General features: G+C 38.0%; 1 protein-coding gene across 1 annotated transcript; it reads right to left on the bottom strand.

Annotated features, from left to right (window-relative positions):
* Positions 1-316: 316 nt before the first annotated feature.
* On the bottom strand, positions 317-20,530 carry f8 (coagulation factor VIII, procoagulant component). Its single transcript, XM_017494527.3, has 25 exons — positions 20,283-20,530; positions 19,254-19,345; positions 18,557-18,679; positions 16,418-16,630; positions 15,972-16,145; positions 14,934-15,158; positions 14,441-14,693; positions 13,936-14,101; positions 13,748-13,829; positions 12,388-12,605; positions 11,576-11,726; positions 11,258-11,467; positions 9,985-11,065; positions 8,943-9,108; positions 8,236-8,472; positions 7,587-7,815; positions 7,106-7,288; positions 6,503-6,619; positions 6,262-6,333; positions 5,995-6,080; positions 5,588-5,749; positions 4,883-5,027; positions 3,880-4,028; positions 2,407-2,589; positions 317-1,700 (listed from the first exon to the last, which is right to left on the bottom strand). Exons 1-25 carry the CDS (start codon positions 20,429-20,431, stop codon positions 1,545-1,547), a joined length of 5,022 nt encoding a protein of 1,673 aa, XP_017350016.1. The 5' UTR covers positions 20,432-20,530; the 3' UTR covers positions 317-1,544.
* Between the last annotated feature and the right edge of the window lie 221 nt (positions 20,531-20,751).

The raw sequence follows: 20,751 nt of genomic DNA, 5'->3' as shown, positions 1-20,751 counted from the left end.
ATTTTGGAATCTTCCAGACTGTTTAAAAATTGTTGACACATTGGTGTATATAACCTTTTCACACTCTAATAGAAATTAAATCTAGGAAAGTCTGTCAAAAACACTGCCGTTTTTTGATGAGCTGCCTTCAGTTAAACATTTAACATAAATGCATGTGATTGGCCGTGACAGAGGCATGTTCTACAGAAGCTGCAATTGTTCCTGTTTGAACTATGCGCAGTTTTTTTTTTATATATGTTGCTCAGTTCTTTTACAGCCGTTTTTCGAGTACTTGGTTCGATCTGTAAAAATGCTGGTTAAAGGAATGCACAAACAGTTTTGAGTTTCACACTTAAATACTTTATTTCATTATAAATCACATCAACAATTAAGTCATTTGAATCCTTTCACAGTGCAAACACTCAAATCTACATTCAGAATAAAACAGTAGTGTTAATAGTGTCTTCATTATGTTCAGTACATGTGACTAATATATGTGTCCTAACATGATGTAAATGTATACTGATATCTGAATCTCCTGTAGTCACATGAGCAGATTAAACGCTTTTTAAAGACGTTAACTGAGCAGCATATTTGACAGAGAACAAGCAGGTTTGATCTATAACTATTGTATAGTCCATAAATAATAAAAATTAAAAAAGCTGTAACAAAAGGTGGAATTAACACATACATATATTTCCTTGAATCCAGTATATAAACTGAATTGCCTTTTAAGCAGGTCCACTTACATAGGTCACTGACTGGACAATGCACAATGTATTAGCTCTTTCTGCCCTGTTTAGTAATGGAAAAGGACCACCAAAAGACCATAGAGGACCAGATATTATTAGGTGGACCCTTCGTAGCACTGCAGTGACAATGCTATGGTAACAGAGTTTGTGGTGTTGGTACGAGTGTTATCAGATACAGCAGCAGTGCTGTGGTCATAAACTGACAAAGATAAAGGGTTAACACACATTGTGCATGGAAAACGATAAACTATGGCCTCTAACTGTACACCTACAAGTTTCCAACAGTGGAAGAGTGTGCAGTAAGTGTACACAGTGTTTGAAAACATGTGCAGCACTGCTGCTGTACCTTATACCTCTCATATCAACACCACACAGCAAACAGGCTACAGTCAGTAATTGTACATACACAAAGTGTCCTATGTGACAAATACATAATAAAAAGGCAAATATTATTTGGAAAAAATATATAAATATATTTCTCTGAACAGATCCTGACCAATCAGAAATCCATTTACAGCATCAAAAGGTTTGAGAGATAAAAATTAAAATAATACAAAATAATTACGGATACAAATGCATCAGTAAAAATACATTCAGTGTCAATGACCTCTGTCTTTTTTTCCCCCACACATTTTATTTCTCGTATACATTCTTCCTCTCACATCTATATATTTTATACTGTCACTCATTCACTCACTCATACACACACACACACACACACACACTCACTCACTCCCACTCTCTCTCCCTCACTCACACACACACACACACACACACACACACACACACACACACACACACACACGCTGTCTCTCAGAGTCTCTGTTGCGTATCACACCCCAGGAACTCCACCCTCAGTGCAATGTCATTAACCCAGCCTTTTGGATGGATGCGGATAAATCGGGTGAACAGCGGCGACTCGAACACATTCAGCTTCTCCTCATCGTGTTCATTGTTCCCTTCAAAGATCTGCACATGAAAGGACAAACACATATTATAAACGATATACAGCACACTCCAGCGATATTGCTGGGTGCAGAATTTATTTTCTTTTTAGCTGTGTGTAATTATAATTCTAGTATGTGTCGTATATACTTTTTTTTACTGAAGAGAAGTTAAGTCATTCATAGGATAATGTATTTACTGAATATGTATGAATGAATGCATTATACAGCGCCACATCCAATGTCCTACTCTGTTCATGATCGTGGCCTTCATTTTGTCCAAAGATTTTCATATCTACTTGTATACTGGGCCCAGCAGGACCTACAGATTCCCAGTCCCAGTGCACACATCTAGACGAGTGCTTCCATGTCCTATGATATTGAAATGTGATTTTGTTTTTAAAATAAAGTTTGTGGATGGCAGATAATGTGTTAATACAGTTGATGGTGATGATTTGTTTTAGCAAAATATATTCTGAATTTGAATCTAAGAATCCATTAATAGCTCTTTGAATCCTTAGCCTGGTCAGTTTTAAATTAATCATTTGCTTTGGAAATTTGGGGGAAAAATGTAAATGTCGCGAACAAACAAAACCAACTTTCTTTAGGGACGGAAGTGTCTGCAGGAGTTCCTTCGGGAGTGAACTGGAGTGCAATTAAAAGTACACGGTCACCACCAGACACCATGTGGACACCACCAGACTTGTCTTTTGTAAGAGACTCACACACACCTTCTCCTGCTGCATTCCTGGTTCAGTGACCATGGCCCAGCTGTGGCCATCATCACTAACAGAGATCGAGAACTCTGTCACCATCATGCTTGTGAGCATGGATCTGGCTCCCTGTGTGACAATACCAGTGACTCTCTTCACCACCTTAAAGTCCACCTGCAGCCACTCGTAAGGGTTATTAGTCTGAGAAAGATAGGAAAAGGTAAAGAAAGACAAAGTTACAAACTACACAGTAACTATAGAGACATCCAGTTCACTCACCTGCTACAAATAAAAAGTGTGATTGTTTAATAAATTATTATTTTTTAATCTTTAGGAATGTGCTGTGGTATAAAAGGAATAAAACACTTTGGGTTGTGCTGTTGTAGGAAATTAATCAACATTGGGATGGTAACAGTAACTTGGACCAATCTATCATTGATTAATTTCCTATAACAGTACTCTGTGACTCTTTTAGGGAGTACTCTGGATTTTAGAAACAAGTTCCCACCTTTCACTATATACAGTCTTTCAGTTTGGAAACTTACAACACACATCCAGGGGTTTCCTTTTAGAAAAGGTTCTTTTAGAAAATCTTTTTTAAATAATAAATGTTAATAAAAATGTTGTTTATATGTAAATATATACATTTATATGTAAATATTTATGTAATTTTTTATTATTATTATTTTAAGATTAAATGAGGGTATATTAAGTGTGTGTGTGTGTGTGTGTGTGTGTGTGTGTGTGTGTGTGTGTGTGTGTGTGTGTGTGTGTGTGTGTGTGGGAAGGGGGGTGCTTTCAGAGGGAAGTAGTGAAAATGATGACTCATGCTCAGAGTGTAAGACAATGGGCCGCACTTCTTACTCCAAAACAGACAGCTAGAGGAAACTCTCAACAATAGTGTTTAAATGAGCAGCTGCCAAGCAACACCAGATTACTGATAAACTTCATTTGCAGTTCGCACTGGGCCAACATTTTTGGTAGCAATGGTGCTACAAAGGCCAAATTCTTGCTTAAAGAATTTTGTTGCATAATGGTCTTGATTTTTGGTTATAAAAGGATATAAGAGAAATAAATTGATAAACAGTGGCTTGTCCTGATATACGTTTTAATGCATTCAAAATATCACTAAAATATTGTTTAGAAGAATTATGATGAATTAATTATATCTTGGAAAGTCTTCTTTTTTTGAATGAACCTAAAGAAGCATTGCAAGAAGAAGGATGTCCTATAATCAGGAATAATTCAACATTTTTAAACACACTATAGTAACATCATCCTATAAACTTTGTTTTAAGGAATTTTTTTTAAACCCCCTTCTGGCCAATCAGAATCGAACATTCAGCAGCACTGTGGTATAAAAGGTTATGCATCTGTGATGCAAGGATAGATAAATAAAGGAATGCTAACAGATATTATGGATGCCTGAATGAGAACTGTATATGCAGCATAAATATAGATAGAAATTTGAATGAGTTTATCTGGAAGTACCTTGGGTCTCCATGCATTGGCGCTGCCATCTTGGTTGAGTCGGGCGAGGCCAGGGCTCCATGAGTTCCTCCAGCTTTGTCGGAATGTAGAAGCACTAATCTGGTTGTCAGGAATCAGTCTTCTCTGCATTCCTAACGGCAGTGAGCAACCTGAAACATGAGCACGCACACATACGAGACCATCAGTTATTGTCCTGAAAACATTACCAGCAGTGACTGCAGTGAGATACACGGGCTTCTTCTGATTATAGCAAACCACTGGGACCTAAAGATGAGCTCATACCAAAAATGAGTACATTGGTGTTTAGACCACAGACTTAAGTACAGGCATAAATGCTACTCAGAAATTTGCATGAGAGTTACGAGTTATTCTTATTCATATAATCATGAATGGGAAGCCCAGAAATGTAATTTTAAGGAGCCGCCTAACCTAGTAGTCTGAATACAAGTAACTTTCCCTGTGTAAAAATGTATGTAATTTAAGTCGCTGAATCTGAATGTGGCCCAAATATCGTTAGTGACTGAAACCAGTAGGGGTATAATGCAGAACTCATAGAGATATGTGTTAAATTACTCTATTATACAGCAGTTAAATACTGTGTAAGGGCATGTATTGTTCAAGCACTAAATATTACGTATCAGTTGTATATGGAATAATTATTTATATGACTTTCTCAGACCTTGGGCCCAACTGTTAGACTCAGATTTTAGTTTTTTGTAAAAATAATTAGTGAGGGTATAAAACCCCAACTGTCCCATATTCATTAATTACATTTGACTGCGTATATCAGGGGTGTCCAATCTTATCTGGAAAGGGCCGGTGTGGGTACAGGTTTTCATTCCAACCAAGCAGAATCCACACCTGAGTCTATTGAAAACCAAGATCAACTGAGTAAACAGGTGGAATCAGGTGTGGCTTCTGCTTGGTTGGAATGAAAACCTGCACACACACCGGCCCTTTACGGAAAAGATTGGACACCCCTGGCGTATATGTATATACTCACTGTTGAGGTCACAGCCAAGCAGTTCAAACCTCAGAGTGGGCTTGGTAACATAGGTGGATGGATGAATGCGAATGTAGCGACCAATGATTGGAGGCGAGAAGAGGTTCTCTTTTACTCTGGAGCCATCCAGGTTTCCATTAAATTTCTAGTAAAAAAAGACATTAACATCAATTGTACCCATTTCAAATTCTTGAGTCTTACTTAATGATATATATGTATATAAATCATGATAACAAATTCATGTACGTATGTGTTCTAGAAAAGACTGGTGGGAATTGGGGGTTTGAGGTAGTATTAAGTTTTAAGATGTTCTGGTATAGAAGTTAAGGCGAGGTTTTGGGTCTAGTGCTGAGACTCTGTGTAGATGAAGCTAGTGGATGAAGCTAAGCCTAGGAGTTTAGCTAAGGCTAGGAGTTTATATTTGATGCTAAATTAGCTGTTTTAGAGTTTATCAACTGAGGCTAGAAGTTGGCTTTATACAGTGTGAAATTGCTAGGGCTGATAGTAGGTTTTTGGCTGCAGGTGTTGTGATGAGTAGTCAATTATGAGTGTTGAGGACAGATGTAAGGACAAGGGGGTTAAGGGTAGGTCTTGGAGCTACAAATTAGTGCTATGGATTGTTGTGTTGGGTCAAGGTTACAAGGATATGTGTTAATGTCAGTTGTTGAGAAGTGTTGAGGTTAGTATTTGGGCTTTGATACTAACATATACAGACTCGCTGCTGTTTCCTTTGTACGTCTTCCATGTTTTCAGGTTCAGGCTATAGCTGATGTTGAAGATCACCGTGAACAATTCTTTCAGACCAAATGAAGTTTTCGCGCCCTGTGTCTGGATCCCGTGGACCACCATGGGCCGTAACAAATCCACCTAACAGATACAAAAGTATTAGTTCTGGAGAAGCTCTTCACAAACAAACTTCTTTTGTAATTATTTTGGCCAAACTGTTCATTTTTCTCTGTTTATACATTTAAACACAGTTTACACAAGGTGAAACAACACTGTATCCATGAGAAAAGCTTGTTTCATGTAACTGATGGGTTTGAGAAGTGAGAACACAAGGCATCAAGAATGTATCATGCTTGTTTTGTCTTTGAACAAGCAGGTTATTGTACCTGGATCCAGGAGTTCTCATTGTTGCCGATCCAAGCGTTAACTGATCCAGATAAGTGCAATCGGGCTAATCCTGCCTCCCATTTATCTGTTAGACAAGGAAAAGACTCAGAAAATATTCTGGAGAGTTTTGCACTGAACATGTAAAATAATTCTGATGTAAATTGGATTTTGTATTCACAGTAATATCAACCACAAATATCTATTTTACCAATGATCAAAGAATTGAAGGTGCTGATTAAAAATACATTTAATTAGATTTAATTTACCATAATGATCAGATTCAGTGAGTTGTTCATCAGCTATCCATCCTGACTGCATTCCCAAGGGCTGAATACATTCTGCAAGACCAGATCCATTCAAATGTCATTTTTAGGCAGTTATTGGTCATTTACACACATAAACTAATGACTAAGAGTATATTCAGCATCCGGCAATCCAGCAAACGCATTTTGTAAATGTCTAAATCTCCAGTTGTATATTGCATATTGTATTATAGATGTTTCTTACGTGGGTTATAAACAAGAAGTGTGGCTCTCATGCCAGCGTGTTGGTGATCTCCAATGGTGCACTCCACCAGCCAGGTGCCCGCTATTCCTGGTCTCATTTCAATACTTCCAAACACACCTGCAATGAGAGAGGAGGAGAAGAAGGACTGAACATTAACATCACCTTTGAATCAGTATGAATGTTTTTTATTTTAAGGTCTTTGACAGTAACACTTGCTTCTATTTTTGTAGGTAAAACCTGATAGCCTTCATTATGATTTTATGCTAATATGTTAGTGTGTTACTTAATCTGCTGAAATACAAATGTTTTTCTGTAACATTTAATTCTTGGTCGGACAAGTCATTTAAAAAATGACAAATCTTTTAATGACTCAGTAATACAAAAGTTAAAAAGACAAAATCTGTATTAACAATTAGGGTGCCTAAGTACTTTATTTACACATATTTGGTAATTGTGTGTGCGTCATTGTTATGTGTGAATTTTCCTTATTTCTGTTCTAATAGTAAATGGGATACATATCACTCAGAAATGAACCCTTACAATGAATTCTTACCAAAGTTAAATGAAGCATTTTTACCCCCAAAAAATTTTTTTTGTGCTTACCCGGGTAAAGATTGAAGATGCCCAGGCGGTGTTCCTGGTCTTTCCCAACGCTAAAAGGTATTCCATGGAAATGGACAGCATGAAACTCTCCACCACTGCCCACGTTTAGCAGGTGCCAGCGAGATATCTGGTGCTGTGGCACCACCAGGCCAGGTAGGGTATCTGCGACGTATCCATTTATTGCTACATCACAGCGAGAAACAGAAAGAGTGAACTATTGAAGATGGCTCATAAAATGTTCAGTTATTGTCCACAAGTCAATTAATTTGTATTATACTCTTGAAGAGGCAAAATTGGATTATCAAACAATCTGTAGTTGCCATAAAAATGTAATTTGGTCTATTACTATTCTGTATTTTATAGATTGAAATGCATATTAAATTTCCTTATATATTTGCTGACTACATATGTCGCTTGAGGATGCACTAAGACAAGGCGTTATACTATAACATGGAGCATGCAAGTGGAATTTGACTTGTACCAGCAAATTTGTTGTTGGTCTCGAACCAGGGATCATCTACTTTGGCCTGGCATGGTGATGTACAGAACTTCCTGATGTTGTAATCCAGATACCAGCTCTTCTTCTCATCAAAAACGGTGAACAGGAGGAATAAATCCTGCACTCCCGGCTGCAGGAGGACACGTGACTTAAGTGTACCGGGACGACAGATCAGCAATGGACCAATCAGACCAGAGTTGATGTCCTTCTCCTGGGACACACAAACACACATACATATGGTATTGAGCTGTGTTGTCTGCCCCATCACGTAAATAGTTTTACTACTTATAAACATTATGGAAACTTGTGTCAATGTCATGACACTGGAATTACAAAATTATGTGTATTTTTTTCTGCTGTCATCTATGTCACACATCACCATTATCTCACATACCACAAGAACACTGAGCCATAAAGTCAGTCACAAAGTTATAATGAAAATCTGCCTGGAAAATGTCATTACACAATGTCACTTGACTGATGAAAGCAGCTTTTTAAGGACAGCTGATGTATATTAAAATAAGCCTTTAGAAATGTAGTCATAAAGATGTTACGCTTGCGTCATGTAGCTTTAAGAACAAGTAAAGTGCTACCAAATTCTTTAACAATTATAGAAGTGATATTGCCATACCATATTAACTGTAGAGTAATAGGCCCCGGCCTTGCAGTCAAAGTCTTTGGATGATGGTCCTTGTCTTTTAGTAATTCTCCAGTTGTAGATCCTCTCTTCCCCAGGAGGCACTGGGTCACCAGGTCCCTCATCCTCCCGTAGCTCCACCCCCTGTGGTGCAGAGCTCACTGTGGTCCTATCATACACACCGTGTAGGTGCAGGGAGTACGGTCTGAAGGCAGTGTTCCTAAAAACTACCTGTAACAGATGACAAATAGGAAATCCTCAAACTCAGGACTGTACACAGTTATTATATAGGGAGAAATGTCCGCAAATCAACTAAGATTGGAGACTTAAAGGAAAACTCCATCCTAAAATGTTTATATTAAGATCTTTGTGATGTGCATAGTGACTCTGGTGACAATTTGTTGGATGGTGCTGTATTTTTGTTTTTTCTGTTAGACATTAGTTGTTGTGTGCCATACAGACATCACAGTAGGGTATTGCTAGCACACTTGCAACAGCGTTTATTAGGAGAAAACTTTCAACAATCTCAAACATAAGTGATAACAGTCAGGTTTTTCTGTTAACAACAGTCATATCGATATTCATATATCTCCCTATAAACTATATAATGCCACAGTCACCAGATAGCCTTAATATTTGCAACCAAATCACACATTTCCTCATAAAGAAGCATTTTTGATGGCAAGTAGGATCACACTTACAGTAAGAACATCATTAACCTCCACCTTAAGTACGGGACCCATAATCCCAAGGTGTTCATCTAGCTCTCCACGTTTAACAGGATTCTTGAAATCTCTGTCATGATATGCTCTGTACACAACTTTCCTGTAGGCTGGGAAATACTTTCTCATTCCTTTCTTCGTCTCCCTGTGTAGACAAATTATACTCACGTTACATAATATTCGGACAGCTTGCTTTCACTCTGGCTTGTATACCATCAGTTAAATGGCAGTGTTGAGCATATAGGACCATATTCAGAGTTGAGTTAGCTGAGTGCAGTGAGAAAGCAGTATTAAGTCTGACAGTCTGATGTAACCACAATATGTCACACTGAAGTTCATGTTTTGGGCTATAAATAAGATAATTTATTTAAAAATGTTTAAAAAAAAATTTAAAGTATGGCCAACATTCAAATATCTATCCATCCATTTTCTATACCACTTATCCTACAGGGTCGCGGGGAACCTGGAGCCTATCCCAGGGATCATGGGGCACAAGGCGGGGTACAGCCTGGACGGGGTGCTAATCCATTGCAAGGCACAATCACATACACATTCACACACCCATTCATACACTGCGGACACTTTGGACATGCCAATCAGCCTACCATGCATGTCTTTGGACTGGAGGAGGAAACTGGAGTACCTGGAGGAACATGCAAACTCCGCACACACAGGGCAGCGTATGGCCAATATTTAATACATAAATATATCATACTATTAATTCATTAAATGAGTTAATTGATAGTACTATCCAAGCTTGTTGGAGCACAATGTTAAAAATAAATAAATAAATAAATAAATAAAAATAATAATAATAATAATAATAATAATAATAATAATAATAATAATAATAATAATAATAATAATATGTAGTAAAATCTGCCAACCTTTGAGTTGTGAACTACACACAGGAAATTTTCAGAATGAATGGTAAGCTCAGAAAATCAATATCGGCAGTAAATAGTAGACTTAAGTCACCGCCTCTGAATATGGCCCACAGTCGATTAGATTTATACTTTACCTGGCACTGATGAGTTGGGAAGGTTTGTCAATCCCATAATCCCACATGATTTCCTCAGCTGCAATGTAATAGCTACGGAATTTTGTTTCACTGGACCTGATATCTATCTCATCAGTAGAACTGAAGCTCAGAACAGTTTTGTTCCCTTCATCTTCGTAATCGTCATACTCCAAGGGCGGAAGGTTCTTCAGGTAGGTCTCGTTCTGTGAGGAGTTTGATGGGGAATACTGAGAGCTCAGATTCAGATGGTGTACACCTTTGTAGTCATATATTTGAGGATCTGGGCTTTTCATCAACTTGTCCAGGTCTTTTAGAACATCATTGTCACTCATTCCATCATTTGTGTTTGTGGCCTCACCTATATTCTTTTCCCATATCTCTCTCCGAGTCCTCTCTGTTAAATTAGCCTTGAGATCCAACTTAGAGGTCGTATTCAGCCCTGATTTCTGAATGAATTTCTTAAACAGGTCAACAGATGCGCTCTTATTTAGATTTGATTTCTCAGCTTTATCTACATCCTGGTATCTTACTGTTTCATTGTCTTCCATCTTAACCACGCCATCTACTTTTGCATTTCTCTGACTCACTGATTCTGTGTTAGTTCTGTGGGAATGAGAGGCAGGATGATCACTCTTTGCTTCTGTGTCATTCTCTACAAACGCAAGTCTTTTCTGGCGTTTTGATGTGCTCATCTCCATGTTGAGTTGATCCAGAATATCCTGCGGAATTCCTCCCTGTGAAAGAACATCCAAATCCTCGGCGTCATCCACTGGGACAAGTTTTCTCTTGCATACCAGGGTGGTCTTCTCCCCTTTTTTCTCTAGAGGCATCTTGGTGGCATTTTGCTGCTCTGTTTGGCTTGTGTTGCTTGACACTTTCTGGCAAACCTCGATAGCCACATTTCGGTTCCTCTTCCTGAAGCCCCGTGGGATTGGGAAATGCTTATCTATGTGATCGTTCAAGTCATCATAATCATCAGTGTCCACCAGGGTTAGCTCTGGTTCACAGTTAAACACAGAGTACCGTGCACTCATCCCTTTTGCTTTCAGAGTTGGATCGAAGGCACCAATCTCCCACTCACCTGGACAAATTATTTTTACATTAAGGAATTGATGAGCAGACTAAGAATACACTGTTCTTACACAGTGTGGAATCAAGTGACCATAATGTAATTTGCATACAGCTGGTTGTAATAGATTGATTACTATTAATTAGCTACTTTTATTATAATGGTAGTAATTTAATGGTACATCTTGACAACTTTGACCCTTACCTTTGGTCTCCATCTCAGTGATGACAGTGTCACCGGTCATTGGGAAAAGTGTAAGAACTGTGCCATAGGTTCTGTCCCTTTCAAACGGGTTTCCCATGAAATACACTGAGAGGAAATCACTCTGCATACCCACACTGGCCACGTGCCATAGCATAACATCACCAACACACATCCTAAATTGCAGACTGTTATACATGAAACCATTTACACCTACAAGAGAAAAGAGAGAAAAATGAGAGAAAGATCAGTTAGATTATTGTTCTAGTTGTTGCTACACATGTTGCTACAAAACATGACCAAGCTAAAAGTGATACTTACTGTGCATGACATTAGAGTTGTAAAAATGAGGATCATTGCGATCAATCTTGGAATGATCTTCGCTAAACTTCCTGATATTCTCATCAGCATACCAGCTTTTGTTTTCATCAAAGATGGAGAACATGAGGTGTTTTTCTCTGTCTGAAGATAACTAAATGAATACAGACATGTTAGTAATGTTACCAAGTCTATCTCTCCATTCTTCCATTCATTCATTCATCCATCCATCCATCATCCAGTTCACCCACTGTTCCATTTACTAAAACCATTTGTCTGTTCATCTACTGCATGCATTTTTCTATCTATTCAACTATCCATCAAGCTTTTGACCAAATCTAGCCACCCTTCTATCATCCAATACACTCACTGATCTGTGTATTGAATAAATCCTTAAATCCATATACCCATCCATCCATCCATCAATTCTGTTTTAAGCCCTTCACCAAATTCATCCACCCATATAGCAACCAAATCTAGCCATCTGTTAAGTGCTTCACCAAATCCTTTATCTATCGATCCATCCATCCATCCATCCATCCATCCATCCATCCATCCATCTATCCCTCAAATACAACCATCTGTTAAGCCCTTCAACAAATACAGCTATCTATCCTCCAACCAAATTCTACCAGGCCTTCACCAGATCCATTTATTCATCCATCCATGCATTCATCAAGCTGAGCTTTGACTCCCCCGATTTCCAAATGACAAAACATTAAACATCACTTAAATAAAGAGCTTAATTAACAACCACATCCAGTATAATAACCAATATGTCCTATCTAATTCTTTAGCTGAGAGGTAACACTCACCACTTTCCCTCGTTTGTCCAAACTTTCTGATTTGCAGATGATAAGGGGCCCTACTAGGCCGGACGCCATGTCTCGCTCTGGATCCACAGTGCTGTGATACAGCCGGGTCAGACAGCGGGGGTCGGCCTCGGTGGGAGCGTCCTCTGGTGTCACTTTCCACAGGTACATCATAATCTCACCTGGTGGGACAGCCAGGGACCGCAGGTCCACTTGCTTCTCTTCATGCCGCACCAGTGCACAAAATGCATGGGGTTATTTCCAGAATCAGTCTTAACCTTTTGCAATGTACCGATGTCATGTGTGCAATAAGGTTGTGAAGTCAAGTCTTTTAAACTACAGTAGATTAAGAAAGTATAATGATGACAGAAACGTCACTGAACAACTCCAAGAAAATCACACCTATGCTTCCTAAGGAAGATGAGATCCTTTGATAGCTGTAAAAATGTGCTTACGCCTGTGAAATGTGCGAGGCCTGGAAAATATGAGCTTTTAACTCAGCCTTGAGAACAATAGTTCTATTAAATACAGTGGGGTTAAATAATTAGGATACGGGCCAGTAAGCTTTATAAGGTCATGGAAAAGCTAATCCTGTTATATAACATTTTATGTAACTTCTGAAAACATTTAGCTTTGTTTTTATGGCATTAAGTTTAAAAAAAAAAAAAAAAAAAAAAAAAAAGTTGTACAGCAATAAATCCTGCATTTGCCAAAAAGTAAGAACCTAATGAAGTTTGTGGACACCTGACCACCTGACAATCACACCCAAATGTCACCATTCTTTAAACTGTTGTCAGAAGTTGGAAGCACATAATTGTACAGGATGTCTTTGTATGCTGTAACATAACAATTTCCCTTCTCTGGAAATAAGGGCCCCAAACCTGTTCCAGAATGGCAATGCCCATTTGCACAAAGGGAGGTCCATTAAGACATGGTTTGTGAAGATTAGATTGGAAGAACTCGAGTGGCAGGCACAGAGCCTTGACTTCAACCCCACTGAAGACTTTTGGGATGAACTGGAATACTGACTGTGCCCCAGGCCTCCATGCTTGACACCAGTGCCTAATCCCACTAATGTTCTTGGGCTGAATGAACACAAACCCCCACAGCCACACAACCAACTGTAGTGGAAAGCCTCCCGGAAAGACTGGAGGTTATAATAACAGCAAAGTGGAACTAACTCTGGAATGGGATTTTCAGGCACTTATGTGTGATGATCAGGTGTCCACAAACCTTTGGACATATCATGTATTTTTAGGAGGAAGGAGTTGCCAGTGTCAGCAGTTTGTAACAGTAAGCTTTCCACCACAGGCCTTTAATACAGTAACATAAACTACAGTTTTCAGAATGAATTTTCTCTTACCTGTTTTCTTCATGGGCTGCACGCTGACAAGTCCATTTGGAAAGATGTTATAAGGTCGATTGGCCATATTTTTAAAAACAATCTGAAAATGTATTATAATATGGTGTATGAGTACTATTTTCCTGGAACATTGTCCTTTAGTTTTCAAAACCGCATATGAATTATTGAAATGATACTGGTTGTTTTACCTGAAACTGGTCGTTCACCTCTCCCCTAAGTTCTGGCCCAATCAGTGCATTGCTTTGGCTCCTCTTTTTTGTGAATGTGTGGTCTGTGTACTCGACATAAGCCACCTTCTTATAGACTTTACCCAAGCGTTGTGTTTGTTGAACTGAAGGCTCGAACTTCGAAAGTCTGGAAGAAAATGAACAAACAAATCCTGAACGAACAAAACCTCAGACTTCTCTTCACACTTCTGAATTACTCAAACTTGTCTGGATAACACAGGTACATCACAGTTACAATTTTCTTTTACTCATCCAAATAAGTTACCCTGCCTTATCTAAATTATACTCTCTCAATCAAGTTACTAAGACATGGCCAAGTTACTCAGACCCATCCATGTTACACAAATTCGTACTACTTCAACTCATCCAAGTTACTCAGATAAATCTAAACTATCCAGATTATACTCATAAGTTTTTTCATAAAACTTATAAGTTTTTTCCAGAATAAAATTTCCAGTGATCATACCGGTCACCCTCAGGGTTGTAGTCCCACATGACCTCCTCTGCGCTGATGTAATGAATCCAGACTTTGGGTCGTTTTCCACCAGACCTCAGAACTGATGGGGGTCCACCAGGTCGGAGCACAATAGAGAAAAGATTATCCATTGGGTAGTCTTCATCCCTCTCCTCTTCCTCATAAGTGTGCTGGACATTTAGTTTTTCAGGCAATGCATTGGATTCAGGGCAGTTCTCCACAGTGAAGAAGGCACTCATCCCAGCTGAGCAGAAAAAAAACAAACAAGTATTTGAAGTACATCAAGAAATTTGAGTCCTTTGTTTTGGATTTTGGACTAGATGTTTTTTTGTTGTTTTTTTTACTTTAATTCTTATTTGCCGAAAACATGGAATTTATCCAATGATATCGCGTGTTATACCTTCATCTCATACTTTCTGTATATAAAATATGCCTGGAGATAGGATGCATCATGCCCTAAAAAGGACTCTGAATGTCCACTGACCTTGCTCATGGGAATGGATCCTACAGGAAATCAGAAACTTCCCTTCGGCATATGGCCTGAGCAGGGCGGTGGTGAAGGTCATAGGGGTTATCTCCACCGTAACCCGTCTGTGGTCCATGACTATTAGAGTGTGGTCCTGGAAATGAATGGTGTGGATGTCTTGAGTGGAGCCCAGACCAATAAGGTGCCAGGAAACCTCTGGACTTTTCTGGCATAATTTCAGACCTGAAAAGAGAAAAACTGGCAATGATGATGATGGCTGATGGCTATGAAGCTTCTTGAGTTATCTGTGCAAGTCATTCGAAATGTCCAGAGGTGCTAAATTAACTATAACTGAACTATCTTGTGTTTTCCCCATTTAAAGAGCTTCATCTGAAGAACTGATGTAAAAGAAATTATTCTTAGATCTCTCTAGCCATCCATCCATCCAGCCAGCCAGCCAATACAACAAATCTGTAAGCCCTTCACCAAAGAAAATCCATCCATGCATTGTTAAAGCCACCAAATGATGCATTTAACAAAATTGGACTTCAGACTAAAATTGGAATCAGACTATTGATCTATTCACCAATTTCATATGTCCATCTATCCATCCATCCATCCATCCATCCATCCATCCATCCATCCATTCCATCCATTGATTAATAAAATCACTGCAATGTCTAGAAATAGTTGTAAATCAAGGTGATTGGACATTTAGTAGGAAGGATTAAGCTTTTCAGATCTTCGCAATTGTAACAAATCCAGTTGCCTTTACTGAGTACTAGCTTGATCAATAATCTATTGAGTACAGTAGTAGCACAGCAGTTAAGGTTCAATTGCTAGCGACTTGAAGGTTGTAAGGTTAAATCTCAGGACTACCAAAAAGGCCAGGATACTCATTTGACTTTCATATGCTCAGCGATGTGCTTGGACATGGATTCTGTCTCATTTGCAAGTTAAAAAATAATTTTTAAAATAGCTTGCCAAATGTAAATGTATATTGTCTATACATTTTGTGAGAAATTGCTTGATTGTATAAGGTAATGTTGACCAGACCTTTCAGTGTGGAATTGACGTATCCGTTGACGGTGTGAAACTGCTGACGAGCGGATGATTTCCTTAGTTTATCTGCTCTGCCCACATCTCTATACCAACTCTTACTTTCATCAAACACGGCAAACAGCAGCACAAACTCGGGCACCTTTCGTTGACGGTCCTCCGTTAGAGCGCCTGGAAATGGGTCAAAGGTCAAAGGAGTTATAATTATGTAAGATATATTTTAACCAAGCTATCATCTTTGACTAGGATTAAACTGACACTACACATGAACCAAAGGTTTTAAAACTGCTACATCGCTAATTTTACTCTATATAAGGTTGTAAAACTCACACTATAAATATAAATCTTTTAAATAACCTTAGGTGAGCGTTAATGTGTAAAATGAATAATTGTGCAATAAGCATGATTTTAACAAGATCCTGAAGAATCCAGTTCCACCGGACCTGATTTGCAGATCAGGAAAGCACCAATGAGTCCAGAATTGAAGTCTCGCACAATGTCCACCTGTGATGAGTAGGAGTAGGTGAGGCATTCTGGGTCTGTGATGGTTGGCCCACTGTTAGGATGAATGTCCCACATGTATTTATAATATCCACCAGGCTGTACCGCATCATCCTCTTGCTCCTGGACAGATGTGGAGTCATCATAACCAGCCCCTGGATATAATACAACACAGCTTTGGTTAAAGTGTCAAAACCGAATCATAAACAAGGTATGATAGCATATGATCTATAAAAGCTGTGTATATGTAACAAATAAAATATGATGGGGCATGCTGTTATAGAAAAAAGTATTGGTAACATAATATGATGTATTACATTATTTAATGTAATGTTAATTTGTGATGAGTCTAATGCCAAATATAGAACTGAATTATAGAATTATAGAATAGAGATACAGAAATAGATATGTAAAAAATAATCCTGTACAAAATAGAAAAAAAGGAAATATCATGTTAAGATTTAGATTTAATGCAACAACATTACAAATCCGTTGAAATCTCTCTTATCTTTCCATTATCTTTCCATTTCATTATTATCCAGTCAGCTTACAGATCCATCTCAGAATTAAACTATTGAAAGGGTCAAACCACTTATCATATTACAGGTTGAATACCCAGTAGTCTTCTAGATTGCAGGAAATATCTGCTCTCACTGTGTACAGAAATACCAGCATTGCATAAAAAAGTCTTCCAAAATGACCAAATTTATTAATCATTTATAAGTGAAGTGTAACTTCTTAGGAATTTTCTGTTTCTGTTTCCATTGACCAAGACCATGTCTTTACAGTATAACTGTAACATGTACAGTATGTAAGGAGTAAAACACAATGGGGCACGCTCTTATAGGAAATTAATCAAACGGACAGGGCCGATGATTTGCTGATGATTACATTTTGCATTTATTAATGAAGAACATGTCATACTTTTTATCTGTTTATAGGTACATTTAACAGTTTGGAACATCCAAAGAAGTTAGTTCCTGTTCTCAGTTAAATTATTACAGCTGTAAACTGTCATTCAGTCCCTCCAGGATTTCGCGATCGCAGAAATTAATGCAAAATCAAGGAAACTCCGTAATTTTCACAGGAGCTTGCCATTTTTCTAAATTAACACAGATTGTCTGCAGATCTGGGCCAAGATGCATCGTGTAACATCATCACAACGTGTATTCAGCCAAAGCCCTCTTTGATTCACGTGTGTCAAATCACTGTGAAAGACTTTGCAAAACAATTTTGTGAAATCGCAATTTCTTCAATCCAAATAGTTTGCGGCAAAAGCACAAAAACCTGCGCAAATTGAATTGCAACTTTTGAAAAAAGTCACAGCAAAATCAGGAATTTTTGGTTGCAACCATCACAAACAAAAACCACCACGAAATCCTGTATGGGCTGGTTATTCTCTCACCAGGCTGACTTTTAACTTCTCTTGAAGTTAATGAGAAAAATAAATCAGCTTCTTATGTTACTGAGCAACTGCAAAGCACAAAGTCCTCTGACGGAAAACTTAACATTACAGTTTTACCTCGGACTGTTACAAAATGCCGACGCTGGAGACTGCTTACAATGAATTTTACCATATCACTGATTACATGTTTTTATTTCAGAAATAACAACGCTGTTTAACCATAACAATCTGTTTATTACTAGTCTTAGATTATGTCAAACGTATGCCGTACAAATCCATGTGAATTTGCTATGAACACAATAACGCATTACAACGAGAAAATGAATCAACACATTTTGACCATTCAGAATCGAGAATTCAAAAGTGCATCCAGTCTCCTGTTTCAGTAGTGACCCAGCCATAATAGCCTTTCCATTGCTCAGGGCTCCCTCTGATCCAGATTTGTGGATGGAATTTAAAGATAAAGGAAATTGCACAGCCTTTATCATCACTTTTTTTTTTTATCTTATCTTAGTAGTCTGGGTCAAAATAACATGAGAAAAGTCTTTTTCATGCTCATTAGAGAATGAGAAACTGTACCAAGGACATAGTGATTCATGTTGGAATTTACTTTTAGTACTTTAGAATTTTTACAATTTACACTTTAGTCTAACTTTTAGTACACGAGAAAATTCACCTTCAGATTGTTTCCAGTAGGGGATGCCGATCGGGGAAATGCTGAGAGGATAAGTGGCAAAGTTCTTAAAGTGGACCACCACTCTGTCGTTCACCTCTGCTCTGATCGTAGGACCCTGAATTCCTGCAGCACAAAAACATGACACCAATCAGTTTCAGCTTCCAGGTTGCGTTACAATTCTAGAGATTAATACAACTTAACCTTTTTTCTAGTAACCAAATCACAGGGTCTAAAACCGTTATTGAATTGAAATGGGTGGAAAAATAAAAATAGGAAAATAGGTTAAGTCAAGAACTTTCAAACTACAACCATACAGAAGGTTTTCCTTTTTTGAGACGGTTTCAGGTAGAACTGAAAATCTCTTAAATATCCAAAGAACCATTTTCCCTACAATATCCATCCAAGCCAATATCACACTTTTGATGTTCTTCATTGTCCTGGCAATTATTTTTATAGTATAATTTTATCTTTCAGAAACTTGACTAACCAGACAGGCTGATGGTGATTGTGTATTACATTATTCATTATTACATATATACCAACCTATATTATCTTGTACTTTTGTTGCAGGAAGCCTAGCAGGAAGCTTAGCAATGTTGTAGTTATGCAGGATTACAGCATGCTTGTATTGCTTATTCTAAAAACAGACATGTGCTAATGTGTTGGCTAATAAGAGAATAAGTTCAGTCGCACTAACCTGCCCATGGAGGTTTCGTTTTCGGGGTGGTAAAAGTGGAGTCTGTAAATTCAGTGTACACGGCCTTGGCATATTTCTTAATGCTGGATCCCCTGTAGAGATGTAAAAAATAAATAAATAAATAAATTTAAAAAATCAGCTACATTTCAGTGAAGCACAAATAAGCAAAATATATCAATTTTTGTTGTGTAGTAGAATAATCCTACTAGGTTTTCAGTACGCACCAGTATTTACGTATACAATTTAATCAAACCAAGATTGTTTTAATATATTTTTACTAAGATAGAAATATAGGCATATTATACTCTAACTATAATATTATAAGTATGCTCTATTAGTATTATTGTTGTTGTTGTTGTTATTATTATTATTGTATTAGTAACTTATAATGCTTTATAGAATAAGATAAATTACAATACAAAAATAAAACATATAGTAAGTAGCTGTATTCTATGATGCTATATTAGGTGTGTGTTCTGTAAGGAATAAAACACGACTTTGCTGTTTTAGGAAAATAATCAATGACATGGTGGTGTGATGTGACCCGAAACAAAGCAGAATTACTGTCATAATTTCTCATAATATCACTTCCTGAGGTGTTTTTTTTCCAAGTTAATAAGACAAAAAAACAAAAAACAAACAAAAAAAAGCAACACACACACAGTTTATCATGTAACTGAGAAACCACAAGGTCCTCCGTCCTGAAGAAAACTTTAGCTATGACTGTTACAAAGTGTTGACACCCAAAACTCTTACTGTAAATGCAAAATCTCCTTACATGTAAATTTCACCATATCAACAATTACGTACAGTTTTTAGTTTTTAGTGTTAAAGTGGAATGTTCATGATACTTTGAAAATTAATCAACACCTTCTGACCAAGCAGAATCAAGAGTTCAACAGGGATAGAATGCTGTATTAGGTGAGTGTGTGTGCGTGTGTGTGCGTGTGTGTGCGTGTGTGTACGTGTGTGTGCTTGTGTGTGCGTGTGTGTGTGTGTGTGTGTGTGTGTGTGTGTGTGTGTCAGTACCTCTGATTAGCAGCTGGATCCACCCCACCAGTGTTCTGATAGTCCCAGCTGGTCTCCACTGCGGCGATGAAGAACGCCTGTATCTTTTCCACAGCATGTGAATGTGGAAAACATTTGACGAGGAAGAAGATGAACAGTAGAGCCTTCATTGCAAGAGTTTGCACACAAACACACACACACACACAGCTTTACTTCACATACACACACTTATTCCTGTTGAGGTTAAGTTACTAATGAGCTCAGGAGACCAAGTGGAGGAATTTAAAGAGAAACGGAGGGGGCGTGGCATCTACCAGGAGGGAGTGAGGCACTTTTTTTTGATGATGGTTTATAATGAAGTTGAAGGAAGGACTACAGAAGGGAGGAAGAATGAAGACAGTAAGGAATATTTTCTGTATGAATCACTAATGCTTCAGAACTTCTTTTCATGTGATTAGGGTAAATTTAGACATATTGGGACACCTTTGAA

This window comes from Ictalurus punctatus, chromosome 2 (assembly GCF_001660625.3).
Source record: "Ictalurus punctatus breed USDA103 chromosome 2, Coco_2.0, whole genome shotgun sequence".
Classification (NCBI taxonomy): Eukaryota; Metazoa; Chordata; class Actinopteri; order Siluriformes; family Ictaluridae; genus Ictalurus; species Ictalurus punctatus.
This window is presented reverse-complemented; position numbering and strand designations above follow the sequence as displayed.

Coding starts and splice junctions, on each gene's coding strand:
- f8 (XM_017494527.3), bottom strand. CDS start 20,431: ATGAAGGCTCTACTGTTCATCTTCTTCCTCGTCAAATGTTTTCCACAT. Junction 7,816..8,235: donor ATTACTCTACAGTTAATATG/GTATGGCAATAT, acceptor TGTGTGTCCCAG/GAGAAGGACATCAACTCTGG. Junction 1,701..2,406: donor CAGGAATGCAGCAGGAGAAG/GTGTGTGTGAGT, acceptor TTTCATGTGCAG/ATCTTTGAAGGGAACAATGA.